Raw genomic sequence first — 19,804 nt, forward strand, 5'->3', positions numbered from 1 at the left:
CTCTTGCACGAACAAGGCATTGCTTGCACATGAGCAGTAACCCAGCGATGCAAACTGTTTGTCGGGCATACAGACCGTCCGATTTAACAAGGCAAACAAGTCAAGAATTTTTCAGAAACTGGGGGCCTCTTTCCATTTTCGCCCCCTCGATGTACCTTATCCATCCTGATGAAATTTACAAAACATCAGAAAGAACCATTCTTCCGTCAGAGTACACGGCCCAACAAAGCTCTCAGGTATCCCGTGTCAAAATATCCAAAACTGCCGTACTAAATCTCGGAGTAGATTAGATTACTGTAGAACTTGCGCACGGAGTGACCAAAACAAAAACATGACGTCCAGTTCGTCACACAAGAAAACTAGAGACGCGGCAAACGGCTAGATGAGAATGGAAGCAAGCAGTTATACATCCACTTCAGTCGTGACACAACGACCATCTTGTCTGCCATTCCCATGTCGAGCTTTGCCAGATCAAAAATGTCTTCTCTCAAGCTGCATTGCAAACAGTTCCATACGCATCAGATCAAAAGTAACAGAAGAGGGGTGAAGGATTTTGCACGAAGAGACTGACCTTAACCATTCGCCTGTTTCTTTTGCGTGTGACTCAACAGCTTTGCATAGCCTATCAAGGGTGTAAAGTACTAATCCAAACTTGTACCGTGCCTCTTCCTCCTAGAAGACATCAAATTCAAGGAATTTTCGTATGAATGTATGATGATCACAAGGCTTACAAATTGGTTCAAAAAATTTGGTGCATGGTGCCTTCTTGATCAGTAAACACGCAAAACACTAAAAAGACGGTTTTGGCACTTTATATGGTGATAGAACAAGATGAGGCAGAGGAACTAAAGTCTAAAGTGCTATAAGTATAGTAAAGACAATCAGCAATAGAAGGCTAAGTGAGCCCTACATTGAGCAATAAATATAAAACAAGAACACAAAGAGAGTCGAGAGGACTAATTTCAGATGTAGATGAAATTACCATTCCGTTATCCCTGTAATGCTGAAACTCCATAAGCCTTCTCTCTACATCGACAAGAAGCAGCCTCCGTTGACATCGTGCAATATTACCTCTGCCCTCTGCACCATGATCCTGTTGAACAAGTACGTGAATAGTTAGTCAAATTTAACATAGTCCTTTCTAGTTTCTACTTTCCATATCCACTTTCATGCAACGTAAACCATACAGAGAAGTAACACTAACAGGTTAAAGAGAAAAAAACCAAAATCTAGTAGGCCTAAAGCTACTGCAAATAGCCCAAAGTGAAATTGTGAACAACAAAATGTTTTTGATGGTTTATATACATACGCGCTGAATCCATGTTCGCAGTAACATAAGCAGCAGAAGCGAAAGACCAAAAGCAGGAAGAGCTGCAAGAACAGCAAAGTTTATAGCATTTGCCCTAAGAATCTGATCCATTTCCAGTAGTCCCCTGTGTAAGATCACTTTAATCATCAGTAACAGTGAGTAATAGACAGGACAAAATATATTCTTATTTAATTTCATCAAAATTTTCAGACAGCAATTAGTTAAACTTACGATTCAAGATCCAGCTTAAGCTTTTGAATCTGAAATTCCAAAATTGGAGATCAGTGAAACACTCAGTTTCAATGAATGTACCTGAAAAACAGTAAAGAAGAGAGAGAACCTGAATAAGCATGGCACGGGCTAATTCTCCACTGAACAGATTTTGAATCGGGTGGATCAATTCCTTTTCATATCTGCATAATGCAAGTAAAAATATAAAACACTTCAATGCTTAAAGAAAATGATCAAAATAGACTAGTGAAAATGAATGTGGTCACATAATTTCATCACTCAACAGGTTAATAAAATGTGAACGTTGACCTCTGAACAAAAGAAGACTACCAAACTTAATGCGTTACTAGTCATCCAAAACCAGAGAAATTCACATATCAGCCAGTTGACGCAGTAGAAGTACAGCAGCTACAAAAACTATACTCTCATAAATAATCCAATCTTATGGGTGCAATGCCAGATATAGTCATGCAATCATGCTAATTAGTGCCAACACTCCTGTAGTGTAGTGGCAAGCTTCCCAGTTGAGGAAGACACCGACCAGGGTTCGAATCCTGGTGGCAGCAAAAAAAAAAAAAAAAACCTCGCTGGCAACCCAAAAAATAGTGGCAGGGCGCCAGCCTGTGGCACCAGTGGTTGGTTTGGGCCCTCCTACCAGGGGGTAGTTGCAGTGGTCGCTAACCCAGTGGGTCGTGGTTGGCCCAGGTTACGGTGTGGCCCTATAGGGTTCTCAGCTGGCTTGGCTGAGATTTCTTCTAAGTGCAATGCGGCAGGGGCGGTCTTTCCCCCACTGGTCGAGTTTTTTTTAATCATGCTAATTAGTCATAAGAAGTGGCATGATTAGGACTAAAATTTGACATTAACAATCCCTGAATCATTGAAGCGATTGCATACATGGTGATGTTGGTTGGTTCCTAGTTTACTGAAGCATGTGGCAACTATTACTGAGTACAAACTCAAAGTTAAGAAAGTTTCCTCAGGACATGTATAACCAAATGTAAAAACAAAACTAATGTCGGATAAAACTCTATAGCATAACCTTATTCTGCAATTCAATATTCAAATGTGGGATCAAATCAACTTCAAATCGGATTTCAGAATATGCTGAGGTCACGCCGATTTAGAATATTGATATCTCCGACATTAATTTAAATCCACTGTGTGCTTGTAACTTTCAGAAAGGAACCAGTTAAATTTGGATGGGTCATAGTTTCCAGCTCAGATAGCATTAAAATGAGTCAACCATCTCCGACACTAATTTAAATCCATTGTGTGCTTGTAACTTTCAGAAAAGAAACTATTGTATCACCAGTTAAATTTGAATGGCTAATAGTTTCCAGCTCAAATAGCATTAAAATGAGTCAACCATGAAGTTGAAAGGGGCAAATTGTGTATATGAGTTTCTGGTAGATTATTGGCTTTAGTTGCTGGAACATACAACAATATAGGTTCATAAAGCAACTGAAACTCTAATTAGATATATAACATATAACATGCACAAAGTTTTCCTTTCGTAAACAAAGGAGAATAGATACCTTTAAAGGTGGTAGAATGTATAATTTGTTAAGCAGACGTATGGAATGGTAAAATTGCTCTCTTGAGGACGAGGAAATCATAACTGAACACTGGAGCATATGAAATATTACTGAGATTGGAAATGGCAACAGCTACAGCCTACAGCTAATGAGACGGGTGTCAGGTTTGTCAAACAACAGTTGGCATAGTTCAAACATTTTTACCTCTTCGTGAGAGTCTCCAACATTGCCTGCACAGGTAAATCTTCCGGCAACTTTCGACCTTCTGTTTGCTCACAGAAGGCTACTAGCATCCTACGAATGACAAGCCCAACATGTATTATGTAACTACTGGGATTAAACAATGCAAATTATAACTTTATGAGAAGCGATAGCTATTAATTCACAGACAAAAGAAAGAAAGACATTAGGTCAGGTGCACATGTTTATATGAACACTGTGCTAATAGGTATACTTGGCCTGAAACTGTTACATACACACGTGCAAGTGTTTAATTATAAACCAAAAGTACCCACAACAGTAAATAAGACCAAGTAGACATAGGGAAACGACCTAATGACCTTTTACATGCAGAAGAATATAATAGTTGCATAAAATCAGGGGTGGTAAAGAGCCCAAAATTTTAGCCTAAAAATTTCAAGGATTGGCTCAAAAAGGGCCAGGCTGAAAATTTCATACGTTTCTGAGATAAAAATTGATCAAGGCCTGAGTTGGATTGTGAAAGGACTTTAGGGCCGCGATCCATTACCACCCCTGCTTACAATACTATTTGTCATTTTCCCACTGTATTTGCTTAAGACATGTATGCTTGGTACAACATTGAAATGACATATACTGATAAATTAATATGCACATTTGTACAATAATAAAACAAGTATATAAAACCATCATAAATTTATTCAAATATAACAGTTGATGCTTAAAGTAGGTCAAATAGATAGCAAGACACCAACATTGCTGTATTTATTTGATGGTTAAGTAAAAGCAGACATTGGCTTCAAGAAATCAGCATTCAGTAGAAATTAGAGAGAGCATTTGATTGATAACCTGCGCAATGAATCTTCAGTTAGTTGGACCTCTTGATTTTCCATTACACCTTTATCTCTTTGCTTGAATGTCTCGAAAAGCTCATCTCTAATGGAAATGATCTAATGAGTGACAAATGCAGAGAAATAGTCACACAGTGAGTACAGTAGTAAAACTAACTTCCAAATTTTAGAACTCCATTTTATCTTCAATTAGAAGTCAGGAATTCACAGCTAAAATGGAGCAACCTGCACTCCTGCAGCAACGGTTTGCGTTTACATCAACTCTTCAATTAAGTTGCTTGTATGCACATATACTCCTTTAAGGAACACATGGATTTACTGACATGCCATCTTATACCATACTAACAAAAGACTACAGCCAATAATACATAACGAAGCATGCTTCTTAGTTGTCTGAGGAATCCTCTGCATTTCCTTGTTGATATTTCCAGGAACAGACTAATATGATCTAGCTTCATCTAGTAACTCACATAACTTCTTATATATGTAAATATATAGGCAATCAGAAAAAGACTCTTACTGTCTTCCCACTTTTGATTTACTTTGGTGACTTACACTATACTGAGAAAAAATAGAAGTGCATATATACGAAGTATCTTACTGGTTTCTCAACATGCTCATCCCAAAATCCAGCCACAGACTCCTTAGCATCTTGAATCCAATTATCGATATCAGGACTTCCCATCAAGCTGCTATGGCGTAAAAGCCATAGAGAACATACAGAGAGACCCAATGCGCCACATGTGTAGGGTAACCAGTATATGGTCAATCTGTTTGGTTTTTTATGGCTTGAGAGCTGCCATTACAGAACTTCTTTTCATATAGTTGATCAACAAAACATTTCTTTAAATAGACTCATAAGGAACATACATATCTAAAATTCTAAAGCACTATAAGATTTCAGGAAAAGGAACAACAGCAGCTAATTTAGTGATCAAACCAAATTTATTTCTGGCAAGTAGCCAAGTACCACAGAATAAAATATCTATAACAGCAATAAAAAATCAGGAGAAAGTGCCAATTAAAAAGGTCCATAAAATGGTACACTAGTATGCTAATAATGAGATACAACTATAGAAATCCGACTCAAACGCATGATTGTCAGCTAGTAAACGTAATGAATTTTGATGTTTTGTCACTTGTCCAGTGTGTTTGCTGATAGCTTTCACTTTGATCCTACCACCAATTCTAATCAGCAAAGTCACAGACTGTTGTGTGCATTTAAACATTATTTACAGGCAGAACAAGCAGGTAACATCAAAAGTCAAAACTCTGTTAGTATAGTTACAGATCAAATATGATGCATTGCATTCTCAATGTATTTCAACAATAAAGAACACTGATCTTGAACCTAAGCAGAAATTTCACGTGTGTGGTTGTCTTAGCTTACCTGAGAGGACAGAAAACTATCTAACTTCTGAAGGTTTTGATAGATTAAACTTATACCATCTGTTAATAAGGACTCCGTCCATTCTTGACTCTCTAAATCAACTTCTGGTAATTTCCCAAACAGTTCATATGAGTTTCCATCATGTGTGCATAGTTCATCTTGCCCCTGAAAGCACTTAGTTAAATACAACAAGAAAGTTTGATGTAGATAAAACACAAGAATATATAAAACATAAGCATTGCATACCTCGCCAGCATTTCTAAGTGATACTTCCAGCTTGGAGAATGTGGTATTTAAAACAATGAATAATGTATGTAGAGATTTATCTGAGTTTGCAGTTAACCCTTCTCTGCATCTATCAACTTCAGAATGAATCTACACAAGAGGCAAGTAGAGTTTATTTAATCTGTGTGATATTGTATATGCCTGTAACACAATGCATTATAATCCCAAGATGAAAACTGTGAGTTTGAATTTTGATCAGAGCAGCACAGAAGTTATGTTTGAATGTACCCAAAAAGTTAACACTGAAATCTGAATGCAAGATAAAATTTTACTCTACTAGACATAAGCAGAGCTATCACAATTATAGGATTACTACTGGTTTGTTATAATAATTGCACTTGACGAAGTGAAGTAAACAAACCTCTGCAAGAAAAGTAGCCAAGCAGTGTTGCATACTTGCCAGGGCAGCAAGTTTCGTTGACACCATATCAGATGCAGAGTGCAAAATGTATTGGACTGGACGTCCATTGCTCCCAAGTCTAGTGAGTGTTTGATATGTTGCGTCAACAAAGGCCCTTGGACCTCTCTCAAAGATCATAAAGTACACTTTCTGAGAATTTGTTCCCTGAGAAGAAGTATTCAACATGTAAAATAGTAAATAACACAAAGAATAAGATGCATCTCCCTAAATATTTAGATCTTAAAAATACTTCAAAGGCCAATGAATTAACTTAATACCTCAGCCTTGGCCTGCCAAAATAGTAAGCTTTTGTGAATACTGTGCAAATTGGTCAGGGTGTGTTGCACAACATCATCTAAGATGACAAAGGCTTTGGGCATCTCTCCAGCAATCCTAAAAACAATAAATAATCAGAAAGAACTTAAGTAATCCTGCTTCATCACAGTGGCATACAAAAAAAATATTAGACCAGAGTAAATAGGTCAACAAACAATTAGCTAAAGAAAAATCATGGGTTGGGTTGGCTTTTGCTTTTACTGAAAAATGTCTAAGCAATCATTCCGAGTTATATATGAATCCACAACTTGTAATAGCCCAAAACTCGCACAAGTTTGAGTGCCTAGTCGACACTCTGCAGTTTAACATAAGAACACGTGCAAAGCGAAATCCCACAGAAGCACCTGAGCGACATTGTTCAAACAGAAGTTCGCAGTATACACTTCCTAAATGATCGATCTCAATGGCACTCCTAGGTCAGCTAATAATTCAGACTTCGAATCCCAAGCACGCGGGTATCTAGGAACCAGCATCAAGCGCAAGCCAACCGCCGCAGGGAATTCTCACCGAGCGGAGTGCGCGGCCGCAGGGCGGAGCGGGAGCGGCAGAGCTGCGCGTCTGCGCCGGCGGCGGCGGGGGACGCCGAAGTAGCGGCGCTGGAGGTCGGAGACGGCCGCCAGGAGGGGAGGGAGGCGCGAGACGAGGGATCTCCATGCGCGCGCGGGCACGTCGAGCGCGGCGGCGGCGAGGCTGGAGGCATCGGAGGGGTCGCCGGAGCTAGGGTTCTGCGGCGGCGATGTCTCCATCGGGGTCGGGGATTCAGGGGACGGCAGTGGTGGGTGGCCAGTGGGATTCGGGTTTGAAATTTTTTCCTTTGGGTTTTGACCTTTCTTCTTGCTGAACAAGTTTTTTGTTGTTCCATCTAAAAGAACAAGTTTTGTTGCAAATATGAAACTAGCTCGCAACAAGTCGACGACAGCTGAGTCTGTTTTGAATTTATATTTTGTATACAAAATAATAATTATATTCTTGTTAAACAAGTTGTTATGGGGTTATTGACTTTCATAACACAAATTTCTAACTATATCAATCTTATGAAAATAAGAATAAAGCAACCTTTGTATATATATGATATCTCAGTAACATTCGCTTTTGTTGTTTGGATTACATTCATGTGATTCTTTTTTCAATATAATTACTCATGCAATTCTTACTTCACTTTTTAATGCCATTGCTCAGAAGACATTGACAAAGACCCATACTTACTGATACAAGTATATGATTGTACAAGACTACCAAATATAAAGATGCGTGTAGTGACTTTATTTAATGATACGGCTATATGATGGTACAATGTTACCAAAAATTTGGCGGATAACTCGTCAATATGAAAATCTTTAGCTAGCAAAAAAAATGATATCTTGAGACCATTTATGGACTCCTACCTTTTTTTTATTACGGATTCATAACTTGAGTAATGAAAACATCGTTTTGTGAGTAGTCTACAATGGGGATCCAGATATCAAAGGATGGAGCAAAGGATCACCTGACACAGATGGATATTATTTCCTCCATCCTAAAATATAATATATGCTAGTAATTTAAAGATAAATTAATTAGGTCAGCAAATGACACCTGACACATATGGATATTACTACATCCATCCTAAAATATAACATATTCTAGTAATTTAAAAATAAATTAATTAGAAGCAATTCTAATTAATGCCTTATTTGGTAGTTAAGTCGTTGAATTCTCGGCCGCTGTTAGATCGCCGCAGTTTTTATTTACCTTTCGTATTATGTTTGTTCTAACTCAAAGTTAGCTAATTTTGATCAAATCTATAGAAAAATACAGCAACTATTATACTATCCAACATATGAATTTAATGAAAAAATTGATATTGTAAATATTATTTTTTTATAAATTTGGTTAAAGTTGGCTAAATTTAATTTAGGACAAATCTAATATGACATGTAAATAAAAATAGAGGTAATACAAAGCAAGTTCGGTTTGTTTTTAGACCCCATTTGGATGAGCTAAGATAGAGGCTAAAACTTAACTCTAGTTTTGTTAATGGACTAAATATGAGTTAATTATGGTCTAATTAGGGCTATAGACTCTAACTATTCTTTATCCATGCAATTAGCTCATATTTGATCTTTCTAATTAGCATCTAAATAAGAGAGATAAAATTTAGCTCCCAGATCCAATCGTGGTCTAGAATAGAATTTTTTTGAAATTTTTTCTGCTAGGTACAATCTTCTAATTTTATTTCAAATGCTGCTTGCTCGCTTTGAACGGGCAAAAATAAAAGGGGCCCTGGTGGCTACTAGGTACCTGCCACTCAGGTAAGCAGGCAATCTCAGAGCCTGTTTGGTTACTTAAGATTTATTATAAATCTATATGGAGATGTTTATAATAAGCTTAAATAAATATTTGGTTGTATGAATTTATGATAAGTTTATATAGTAATAAATGATTTTTGTGCCCCTTATTAATATCCTTAAAGGGGCTGAATGGATAGGGTTGTGGAGAATAGAGATTGTAAAGTGTTGTTTTTCTGGTGGGGCTTATAGTAAATAAGGGGCTTATGGACTTATGAAGAGACTTATAGTAAACCTCACCTTTAAATCTAGGTGTTTGTATGGAACGTGGCTTATTTGGAGCTTATTGGATGGGACTTATTATAAGCCTTAGGTAACTAAACACCCCCTCAATTTTTGCCGTCGGCGACGTGTTTACACTTTATATGCCTTAGCTCGTTTCTTTCTCCCTCCTCAATTTTCACTGTTTGTATCACTGCTCGCTCAACTTTCTGCAATATTTTATACGGTGCTAAGTAGTTATGCAATAAGTAGTTCTATTTTTACTCTCTATGCGTCCGCAATACAATACAATGCATGGGTAAATAAAATTTTACGTTACAACACTTGTGATGTTCAGCTCTTAAATGAATTTAGAAGAGGAAGGAGCTAAGGGCAAAGAAGATTTTTTTCATAAATCTCATATAATAGTATAATATCAATATAAAGATGAGTTTGATCAAAACAAAAGTTGAGCAACTATATTGATCAATCTAAAAGTTAAAAGATAAACTTGAAGAAAAACACTTGACCCTCGGCTCAAAATTGAAAGAGTAGAACGGCTATTTTGAAAAAAAAAACACTTGACCATGAGTCCACGGCACAAGATCATTAGTCAAAGTTTTCCTAAGAAGGGTCAAATCGACTGTTTGCTTGCAGACCATGTTTATAATCTGGAAGATTATCCAAACGACTCTCTTCCTTGCCAGAGTTTGAGCACATCGACCGCAGCCATCAGTATACGCGGTTAAATGATTGACTAGCAATTCGATTTGTTTATGGCATCCTCTTCCTTACAATTATTCGATTTATAAGGCTAATTACAATGGGAGGTTTCATATCCTGTTTTCAAGAATGCCACATCAGCTTGGGGATAAACGAAACACTATGGATATGTTCGTTTCCTACCCTCTAAAGTTTAGACCCGTCACATCAAAGAGAATCTTGTCATTTAGAAGTATTAAATAAAGTCTAATTACAAAACTTTTTGCACAGATGGGTGCTAATTCGCGAGACAAATTTAATGAGCCTAATTAATCCATAATTTGCCACAGTGATGCTACAGTAATCATCCGCTAATCATGGACTAATATACCTCATTAGATTCGTCTCGCGAATTAGCCCTGGGGTTCTGCAATTAGTTTTGTAATTAGACTTTATTTAATACTTTTAAATGACAAGATTCTCTTTGATGTGACGGGTTTAAACTTTAGACCTAAGAAACGAACACACCCTATGTCTCAATGGAGAGTTTCAGTTTTCAAAATAACGGCGGTGACAGTGGTCGTTTCACTAACCGGTGTAACTAAATACTAGTTAGTTGATCTAGTGTAGCACGGGATCCCCCATAAAATAACGGCGGTGACAGTGGTCGTTTCACGCTATTTCCAACGTCTTGGAAATAAGTTAGCAGAGTGTCGTGGGAATGAAACTGATTTCTTCTCTTCCCTCATTAAATCAGTATCATATCATCAAAAATGCTGATATATCATAGTAATTAATGCCATAAAACTCGCCATGAAACCGTCATTACGATTAGCCTAATATTATGAAAATGGGTGAGTGAATGGAAGGGCGAGTCCCGAGGGCCGGAGGATCCAAACAAATGGCGCACGGAACGAAAAAGCTTCACGACTTTCGCGAGAGAAAACACACAACCAGAGCAAGAAAACAAAAACGACCACAGAGAGAGAGAGAGAGAGAGCATTCATTCGAAATCCCTCGCCTCTCTCCTCTCTCCTCTCTCATCTCGGCCGCTGCCTCCTCACCTCGCCAACCATCGCCGCCGCAGGCCCCTAGCCGCAAGCGGGCGGGATCAGGGCGGCCGAGCCGGCCCATTCCGTCCCCTCTTCAGCCGAGGTAAAACCCTGCTCCAAGTCTTTGCCGCTTCATTTTTCTTGGGAATTTTTCATGGTTTTCGGGTGAAAGATTGGGTTTTTCGGGAGGGAGGGTGGGAAGGAGTTCTCCGAATTTCCGAGACGACTCGACTCGAGCGATTCGAATGTGGGCAAGCTGAAGGAAGCGAATGGGTTTAACTGCGCGCTTGCTGGTTGCCAGGGTTTGAGCAGGGATTTTTGGTTTTGTTTCTCGATCTGATGCGATTTCCTGCCGCTTGGATTCGCTTCTTTCTTATGTAAATCTCCTTGCTTTCCCATCTAGGTGTGATTTTTATCGATAAAAGATCAGAAAAGAGTCAAGCTTTGGTTGTTTAACATACAAAGGCCACAGGGTTCCAAACACGCCCTTTGTTCAATTCAAAGGCACTCAAAAGAATGAAAATATAACATCACATCCTCGCTCTCAAGGTGTACAACCTTTTCTTCTCGTGAAAGCAATGCTAATAAAAGCTTGATATGAGGTGTACCCGAAAACTTTGAACAAGTCTAAGAGAATTGTGTGGGATATTTGTTGCGTAAGTAGGAAGACCTGCCTGGTCAACACTTGAAAGCATCACTTGAGACCCTAGAGACTGTGTGCTCCATCTATTTCAAAATCTTTTAATAGTGCCCAATCATATCGCTAGACTGTATCGGTACTGTAAAATTGTGCTTATACTCGAGATGGTAATGAAATAATTTGTGTTACGAGTACCATTATCTACAGACTACTGACTTATTGAATGCATCTTTCCCTTCCTTTTTAAATTGCATACTATAATGGAATATTTTTGTCCTTTTGCTCCTTCCAGGACCATATAATTCCAAGACCCTGATGATGGCCACAGCTGGTTATATTGATGATTCCTGTTCTGAGGTTATTGATCCCCCAAAGACTGAGGTACTGGATGTTACTGAACTCACTGGTGACCATATTCAGCAGCCACCAAAACCAAATGTGGTGGTGTCTAGCAGTGTGCGTGATCTTCTGGAATGTCCAGTCTGCTTGAGTTCCATGTATCCTCCTATTCATCAGGTGCACATTGATACCGATCAATTGCATGTTTATATCTATGCTTGTATTAAATTAACCCTGTTCAAAACTAGCCGTTTGGATGAAAATTATGGTCTACTGGTTTAAGAGTTGCTTTCAGTATCATGAACTACTATCGCAATTTTTGTCTTGTCCATTCCAGTTTTCTGGAGACGTTTAACGTACATTGTTTCGAAACCACAAATTGCTCTTCTACATATCTTTTATCCAACTATTATAATCTTATTTCATATGATACTAATGCCATCTTTTATCTATGCAGTGCTCTAATGGTCATACATTGTGCTCGGGATGCAAACCAAGGGTTCATAATCGCTGTCCAACTTGTAGACATGAACTGGGTAACATAAGATGCCTTGCTCTCGAGAAGGTGGCTGCATCTCTTGAACTTCCATGCAAGTACCAGAGCTTTGGGTGCTCAGGCATATATCCTTACTACAGCAAGCTGAAGCATGAGTCTCAGTGCCAGTATAGGCCTTATAGCTGTCCATATGCTGGATCTGAATGCACAGTTGCTGGTGACATTCCGTACTTGGTAAATCACTTGAAAGATGAGCACAAAGTTGACATGCACAATGGCTGCACCTTCAACCATCGCTATGTCAAGCCAAACCCTCATGAAGTCGAGAATGCCACCTGGATGCTTACGGTATTACTCATTTACATCAACACGTTGATTAACAATTTCTATTGGGTAAAGATTGAAGTTTGAATTTAACTTTTTGTGGGTGTTTCAAAGCGAAACTTTTTGTATATTTGTCAAATATTAGCGTGGCATGTGTTTATCAACTTGCAAGTATCTGTCGCACATATACAATAAAGGTGCTGATCATCACAAATTTGTTGGGCTGAAGATAATTTCTCATACAAAGACAGTGCATGTACAGATCCATCATCATCCAATTTTAACGAACAGTCTTTGACTGTTTCAAGTCAAGAGCGCAAAACATTTCAAATTGCTTCTTGATCTGCTATCTTCTCTCACCGATTTCTTCCAGTGCAATAAAAATGTGATGTTTCCTATTAATTTTGTCATTACCATTGAACAAGCAATTAACTAAACAAACTTATTATAATTATCTCATGCAGGTGTTTAGCTGCTTTGGCCAATACTTCTGCTTACACTTTGAAGCCTTTCAGCTTGGCATGGCACCTGTCTACATTGCCTTCCTGAGATTCATGGGAGACGATGCAGAAGCAAAGAACTACAGCTACAGCCTGGAGGTGGGAGGCACCGGACGCAAGATGATCTGGCAAGGGGTGCCACGGAGCATCAGAGACAGCCACCGTAAGGTCCGTGACAGCTATGACGGGCTGATCATCCAGCGGAACATGGCTCTGTTTTTCTCGGGAGGGGACAGGAAGGAGCTCAAGCTGCGGGTCACTGGGAGAATCTGGAAGGAGCAGTAGGATAATCAGGTAGTCCACCCTCTTCAGCCTTCGCGCTGTCCTGACCTCCTGAGGTCACGAATCACATTAGCAAGAGCTGTAGCCGCATGCAGGAACCGACGATTCGCATTTTTTTTTTAGCCTGCTCTAGTTTGCTATTGTCTTTTGGCTTCTGTAACCTGGTGCCGGTGGATGTAGCACATCTCATGTAAACCAGGACGGTACTGATGTAGAATTGGTAGAGATCTCTTCGATTTGAACTGTCCAGGAGCTGCCATTCTGTGGTATAGGAGAATCTAATGGCAACTCATGAGATGCGTATGATATGTGCTTGGGAATTAAGTATGGTTAAATGCTAGAAAGGATCCCTTCTGGAGTGGTGAGTGCCATCTTCCGGAGGCCGGAGTAGAGAGGAAATGAAGTGCTAGTAGATGAAAATGGAAAGGTTTCAAACAGGTAGGCTCAAGATTTTGAAATATATAATGCCAAAATATTGGATTATGCATCGCACTAGAACCCAGGAGAAACAAATAGCACTACTATAAGCAGTTCCTCAGTACCGTCTACCGTGCGTTCATACTTCCGTTCAAACTCTATTGATCTTTACATCCATCTTGCGTGCACAATAAAGTTTCTCAGCAACATCAATGTGATCCAGTTTCTGTCTCAGCATCATCAATGTGATCCTTCATATCTCATTCTACAGATCTCGTTCGTGTAATCAGCGGGCTGGTTTAGAAAACAGAGCATATGTGACACAAAAGCATAATCACTAGTGCAACAAGAAAAAAAAATAAAACATGCATTTTTTATATGATGTCATAGCAACTGCGCAATTGTCAAATTCAAACTTTCAGTTTATTCGCATATGAAAGACAAATGACGCCCCTATAACAAATACAATATGGAGATGTGATTTCTTTTATGTACAATCAGAAATTATAATCTTCAAACAGGTGCGGCCATTACAGCCAAAGACGAAACAAGACAGATAAGCTTTTTATTTCATACAGTAAACATTTCTTTATAAGTTAAAAACTTCTTCCATTTACTTGCAAGATATGAGCTCACAGGCAATTAGGTTATTCAAGCTCATTCAAACTTTCAGTTGGAGAGTCACTACAGAGAGTTTCATCCAAACTGGTTTCATCAAATTGTAAAATAGAGAGTTGAAACATAGTCTCCTTCATGTGAATTGCAATAAAACGCCACCTTAAATGATGATGAGATTATCGGTTCTTTCTATCAGTATGATTAGTGGGTGGCTGCATCTACTTCAGTCTTCAGACATTTTACTTACTCAAATTAGTACTCTGGGAACATACAGAATCATAATACTGATCTTTTGCTAGTTTAGTAATCTGAAATGCTGAGCCATCTATATGTTTTTTCTCTCAAGCCTGTCATGTGGAAAGAACATTTCTCAGGCTAATGGGCTGGCTCTGTCCCAACTCTGGTCCCAAGCCACTACACAGCAAAAGTGATACTAGTTCCAAGCCAGTTCTTAGGTTAGGAAGTGATCTTGCATTGCTGAAAATACCAAGTTTCGCAATGCACGCATGCCACATTACAAACCACAGAACCAGGATTCTTCAAGACAAAAGTGTAGTACTGCAGAATTTGTGCCGAATATTCAATTTAACTATTGAACAGCAAGATCATAGTATTGCAAACCACAGCAGCTAGGGTTCTTTAAGACAAGCAATGCTCCATTTTTTGCGTAAGATAATGTGTTGCTACTAAGCTAGGAATAAAATAACTTCAAAATCATTTGCACATGGTGTTCAAGAAAAATGCGCATCAAATATTTCAGAATTCAGAGCACAACAAATGCTTACCCAGGAGCCAAGAAAACATCTAAAAGAGAACACCAAAATAGGGGGAGATATACAATGAACAATGTTTAGCACAACCTCCATTAGTTACATTGACCAAACCCACTCCGGATATCAATGTTCAATATACATTCCACGCACACACAAATATACATGAGATGGCACCCTAATCACCAATTGTGATTCCCCATCACAGATTTTTTTAACTACACAGCCAATGACCCTATTGGCATATTGTCCTCTTCCCGAAACATTAAAACCACTCACCACACCCAATCTCCAACCCTGTACACAACCACAAGGTTTACAGCATAAATCTGGCCAAGGAAACAAGGAAGGCTCCACCTTTCTTGCCTCTGTGTACAGCCGATAAATCTCTAATCCTATGTTCCTTCTTCTACTACATGAAGAACGTTTCTCAATACATTTCATACACACAAACATGTATAGTATTTTGAGATGGCACCACAATCACCAGGTGCGATCATCGCGCAGCAGATTTTACAAATGCAGGGCCAAGAAACCATTCGTTCTCCACCCAAACACTAACAACATACCCAATCTCCAACTGTGTGCATAACTACAAGTCCACAGCCTACCACAGGCCAAGAAACCAAGGAAGCCTTCTTCCTTGTTTCTCTCTGCATCTCTAATTCTTTGGTTCGCATACTACAGTTAACATGGTAGGTTCATCTACTGAGCGATCAAGAACAGCAATTGGGGCAGCGTACCAATCCGTTCTCGTTGCACTCGATGCAGCGGCGGGCGCGCCCCTCCTCCTCTACGAACACCTTGCGGGAACCGTCGCAGGCGCTGCAGGGCACAAACCGGAAGCCCCCGCAGGCGCCGCAGACGAAGGCCGGGTCCTGGCCAGGGGCGCCCTCGAGGACGCGGCGGAGCTCGCCGGACTCGTGCAGGCGGCGGACCTCCTCGGCGCCGCCGACGAGCACGCCGCCGACGAGGAGCTGCGGGAGCGAGAATCCGCGGCCCCGCGCGGCGAGGATGCCCTGGAGCTCCCGCCGGAGCGCGGCGTCCATGGAGACGTCGCGCTCGTCCACGGCGACGCGGAGCCCCCGCAGCGCGGCGCGCACCGCGCAGCAGTCCGCGAACGTGCGGCGCACGCCGCGGAGCGACGTCGTGTAGAGGACCACCGACCGCGGGCGCTGCTGGTTGGGCGCCGGCGATGGCGGCGTCGTCGGCGGCAGGTGGCGCCCCTGGTACGGGTGGTGGTGGTGGTAGGTGAGCGACCGGGACAGGTGCCGCGGCTTCTTGTTCTTGGAGCCCGCCCCCGGTGCGCCACCGCTGACGTCGTCCATCTCCGGCCGCCTCCTCCGCCGGGGAGATGGCCGGTGAAGTGTACTGTGAAGGCCGGCGAGTCGGCGACGACGAGAGGAAAGGGGGGATGAGGTGTGGGGAATCAGAGGAAGGCCGGTTTGGTGTCTGAGTTCTGACTTGGGTTATTGATGTCGACGACGACAGATTGCTCGCTCTTGAAACCGATATACGCATCCTTGACAGCTAATTACAATTAACCCCTCAATTATTAATCGCGACCCATTTTAGGGGGTTATGTGAAAAAACACGAATCTCTTTTTTTTTTTAATTTAACCTCCTAAATTGGATCGCGATTAATAACTACGATCCAAATTAGGGGGTTTTATGATAAACTTGGTCTCATTATTTCATATAGACCCCTATTTGGATCGCGATTGTAAATTTCGGTTCTGAAATTTTGCACAGCAGCACTGCTCCTGCGATCCTCCGCGCTCATGGCTCCCCGCCTCCCCCTTCCCATCCGGCGCCAGCGACGGCGGCGACCGCCTCGCCATCGCGATTGAACTCCGGGTACTTCTCTAGGGATCCCCTCAACCGCACCCGCTGGATTCTCGCCGAGGCGCTCCTCCTACGCGGCCTCTTCATCGCCGTTGCATCCCTCTCCGGCCTCCCCTTGCTCCGCTCCGCTCCACCGAGTCCACGCTCCTCCGGCCCACAGCGCGTCCCCCGTGCCCCGAGCCGGCCTCCCGCATAGAAGCACTAGCGGCACCCCGGCGGCCGGCAGTGGCTCGGGCTGGCGTATGGTCTATAGCTTGGCAGTGGCCACTGGCCAGTGAAGGTGAAAGTCCATGGATCCTGTAGCTTGCCGATGGTGCGGGCTGGCGGCGCATGCTCCTCTTCTTCTCATCAGGCCAACCCCTTCCTCCATCAACTTGATCAGACCAATACCATTGTCTTCGTCTCCTCTCGTCCGCGTGATTTGGATGCATGTGCACTTCATGTGGTCGCTGATTTGCCTTAACAAGGGGCAACTTATTTCAAACAAAAAACTTTTTTCAAAAAATTCAAAAAAAAGAAGGAACAAGAAAACTTGTTGCTGATCAGAACCGAAAAGCTTTGCAACATTTGTCATCTGATTCTTTACGTGCAGTTCGTCTTGGTCATTTATGTCTGAACTTTCATACACAGGTGTTGGCAAGGATTTCGAATCGATGGCTCGGTGGTGGAATCCGAGAAATGCTGTTTTGTTCAGTCCAAACGTGAATGAAGAATGTTTCAAGGGATCTATGTTGCTGAAGATGGATTCGAAGATCAGTATTCACAGAGATGCCAAGGCACGGCAGAGATGCCATGCCAAACAAAACCAGGGTGAATTTCGAGAAAACCATCCAGCTTTTGTTTTCTTTGGTTAGTGGTTGAACCACTAGTGTACTGATTTGTATGACCTTTGGTCTTTTGGATGTCGAGATGGATCCAAATTGGTTAAAACACATCACTCGAGCGGCAAAAGATCACAGTTCAGAGGAGAGCATTGGCCTGTAATTTGATTTGCATTCCTCGCTATATGCTAAAACAGGTGTGTGGATCAATTTTGGGGAGCTGCTCTTGAGATATACAATTGACGACTAACCAACAAATGTTCAGGAAATATTTCAGACATCGTATGCTAAATTCAGGTGGTAAATCTCTATATGAACAGGTTTTCTTTTAAGTTGCCTCCCGCGTAACCAAACCACATCAGGAGTGGGGTTTCTTGAGAGAAAAAACACTGTCCGTGAGGGACGTAAAAATAAAAAGGATCCATGTGAGGAAAAACAAAAGGGGATCGAGAAGCGCGGTCAGAAATAGCACACAAAGAACAAGAACATGAGAGAAAGATTGGAGAGAATTTGATAGAGCCGCAACTGCAGTACTGAATCGGAGATAACTGGGTTCAGATCCGATACCGGTGCGACAAGAAGACGGCATTGAAATACAGCTACTACGCTATCCTAGCGTTTTCTGAGTGGTTCTTCTTCGATAATAGCTAACAGACCTGGATCTCATCCTGAATAACAGCCGACTAGGAGTCTAGGATCAATATTTTAACGAAAAGCTTAAAGGAAATAGCACGTTGTTTAACATCTGGCAAAACTACTTTAGGCGCTAGTCCAATCTTTACTTGATCCGGAGTGTTGGATGCGCGCTGGACGATGATGATGAAGTAGCTGAACGCCTGAACCGGCCAGTAAGCTGCCAACTTGCTCTGCTCCCCGCTCACTCTGAATGTTCTGAAGATACTGAGTGTCTGAATGAGGAATTCCATTCCTAGCAATCCAACACTATTTTCTATGCTTTCGATGATCGATCGAACCGATTCCGGCACCCGCGTGGGTTGCTACCGTGCAGGAGGACATGCAGTGGGCACCTGCGGCCCGCGACGGACAGTCCCGACCTCCGCGCGAGCTCAAGCCGCGGCCGCTCGCTCATCCCGAATTCAAAGCTGTCAGCCAAGCGAACGCCTCCAAAGAGGAACCGAGCAGATCTGCAGACTACTTGTGCTGGGGTCTGAGAGGGTGACGGGGCTGCGAGATTCCGACCGGGAGCACGGCGACCGGCCAAGAAAAATACCAAGACAGGGGTGTATTTGTAAACTAAGGGGGCAATATGCAAATAATCGGATCATGATTATTAATCGCGATCCAAAATAGGGGGTTATATGCAAATGTTAGGGTGCAACATGCAAATACTCGGATCGCGATCCACTCCAGGGGCTATTTGCACTTTTAGGGGCTGTTTTGCAAATGTTCGTCGCCGGCGGCAATGGCCTCCGGCAATGCTGCGCTGCTGCCCGCCAACCGCCGCTGGCCTCGCCGCTGCACCCGTCCCACGCTCTCCGTCGATTTCGCGCTACCATCCCCTTCCTCCGATCCGGCCCACAGCGCGTCCCCGAGGACGCGGCCCTGCCTTCGCACTCCGCTGTAAAGCACTAGCGGCGGCGGCGGCCGGCGATGGCGCAGGCTGGGATCTAGTCTATAGCTCGGAAGCGGTCAGGGAGGGCGAGGGACCGTGGATCTATAGCTCGCCGAGGGCGCGGGCTGGGCGGCGCCTGTTCCTCTTCTTCTCATCAGGCCAACCCTTTCCTCCGTCAACTCCTGAACTCCATGATCACACAACGCCATGGTCTCCACTTTGTCTCTGTGATTTCGATGCTTTGCCTTAACAACAAGAGGCAACTCAAATCCAAAAAGAAAAAGGAAAGAAAATGTTGCTGATCGCATTGCATCGTTCATCTTGCATTGCAAGATGGGGCTTGTCATTTGTTTCTGAACTTT

General features: G+C 41.9%; 3 protein-coding genes and 1 long non-coding RNA gene across 4 annotated transcripts; 2 read left to right on the top strand and 2 right to left on the bottom strand.

Annotated features, from left to right (window-relative positions):
- Position 1: 1 nt before the first annotated feature.
- On the bottom strand, positions 2-7,344 carry LOC112877392 (protein DGS1, mitochondrial). Its single transcript, XM_025941691.1, has 14 exons — positions 7,043-7,344; positions 6,478-6,592; positions 6,161-6,364; positions 5,761-5,889; positions 5,515-5,679; positions 4,726-4,920; positions 4,123-4,223; positions 3,280-3,369; positions 1,650-1,722; positions 1,541-1,569; positions 1,310-1,433; positions 983-1,093; positions 572-672; positions 2-492 (listed from the first exon to the last, which is right to left on the bottom strand). The coding sequence occupies exons 1-14, from the start codon at positions 7,279-7,281 to the stop codon at positions 360-362; spliced, it is 1,809 nt and encodes a 602-aa protein (XP_025797476.1). The 5' UTR covers positions 7,282-7,344; the 3' UTR covers positions 2-359.
- A 3,331-nt stretch (positions 7,345-10,675) lies between these two features.
- Positions 10,676-13,706, top strand: LOC112877690 (E3 ubiquitin-protein ligase DIS1). The gene is made up of 4 exons (XM_025942049.1): positions 10,676-10,920; positions 11,750-11,973; positions 12,254-12,640; positions 13,081-13,706. Exons 2-4 carry the CDS (start codon positions 11,773-11,775, stop codon positions 13,399-13,401), a joined length of 909 nt encoding a protein of 302 aa, XP_025797834.1. The 5' UTR covers positions 10,676-10,920; positions 11,750-11,772; the 3' UTR covers positions 13,402-13,706.
- Positions 13,707-15,238: 1,532 nt separating this feature from the next.
- LOC112875508 (uncharacterized protein At5g39865-like) lies at positions 15,239-16,671 on the bottom strand. The gene has a single exon (XM_025939383.1). It carries the CDS (start codon positions 16,529-16,531, stop codon positions 15,920-15,922), a length of 612 nt encoding a protein of 203 aa, XP_025795168.1. The 5' UTR covers positions 16,532-16,671; the 3' UTR covers positions 15,239-15,919.
- A 270-nt stretch (positions 16,672-16,941) lies between these two features.
- LOC112877425 lies at positions 16,942-17,982 on the top strand. Its single transcript, XR_003225482.1, has 2 exons — positions 16,942-17,060; positions 17,679-17,982. It is a non-coding gene; the product is annotated as an uncharacterized LOC112877425 (long non-coding RNA).
- The last annotated feature ends 1,822 nt before the right edge of the window (positions 17,983-19,804 follow it).

This window comes from Panicum hallii, chromosome 9 (assembly GCF_002211085.1).
Source record: "Panicum hallii strain FIL2 chromosome 9, PHallii_v3.1, whole genome shotgun sequence".
Classification (NCBI taxonomy): domain Eukaryota; kingdom Viridiplantae; phylum Streptophyta; class Magnoliopsida; order Poales; family Poaceae; genus Panicum; species Panicum hallii.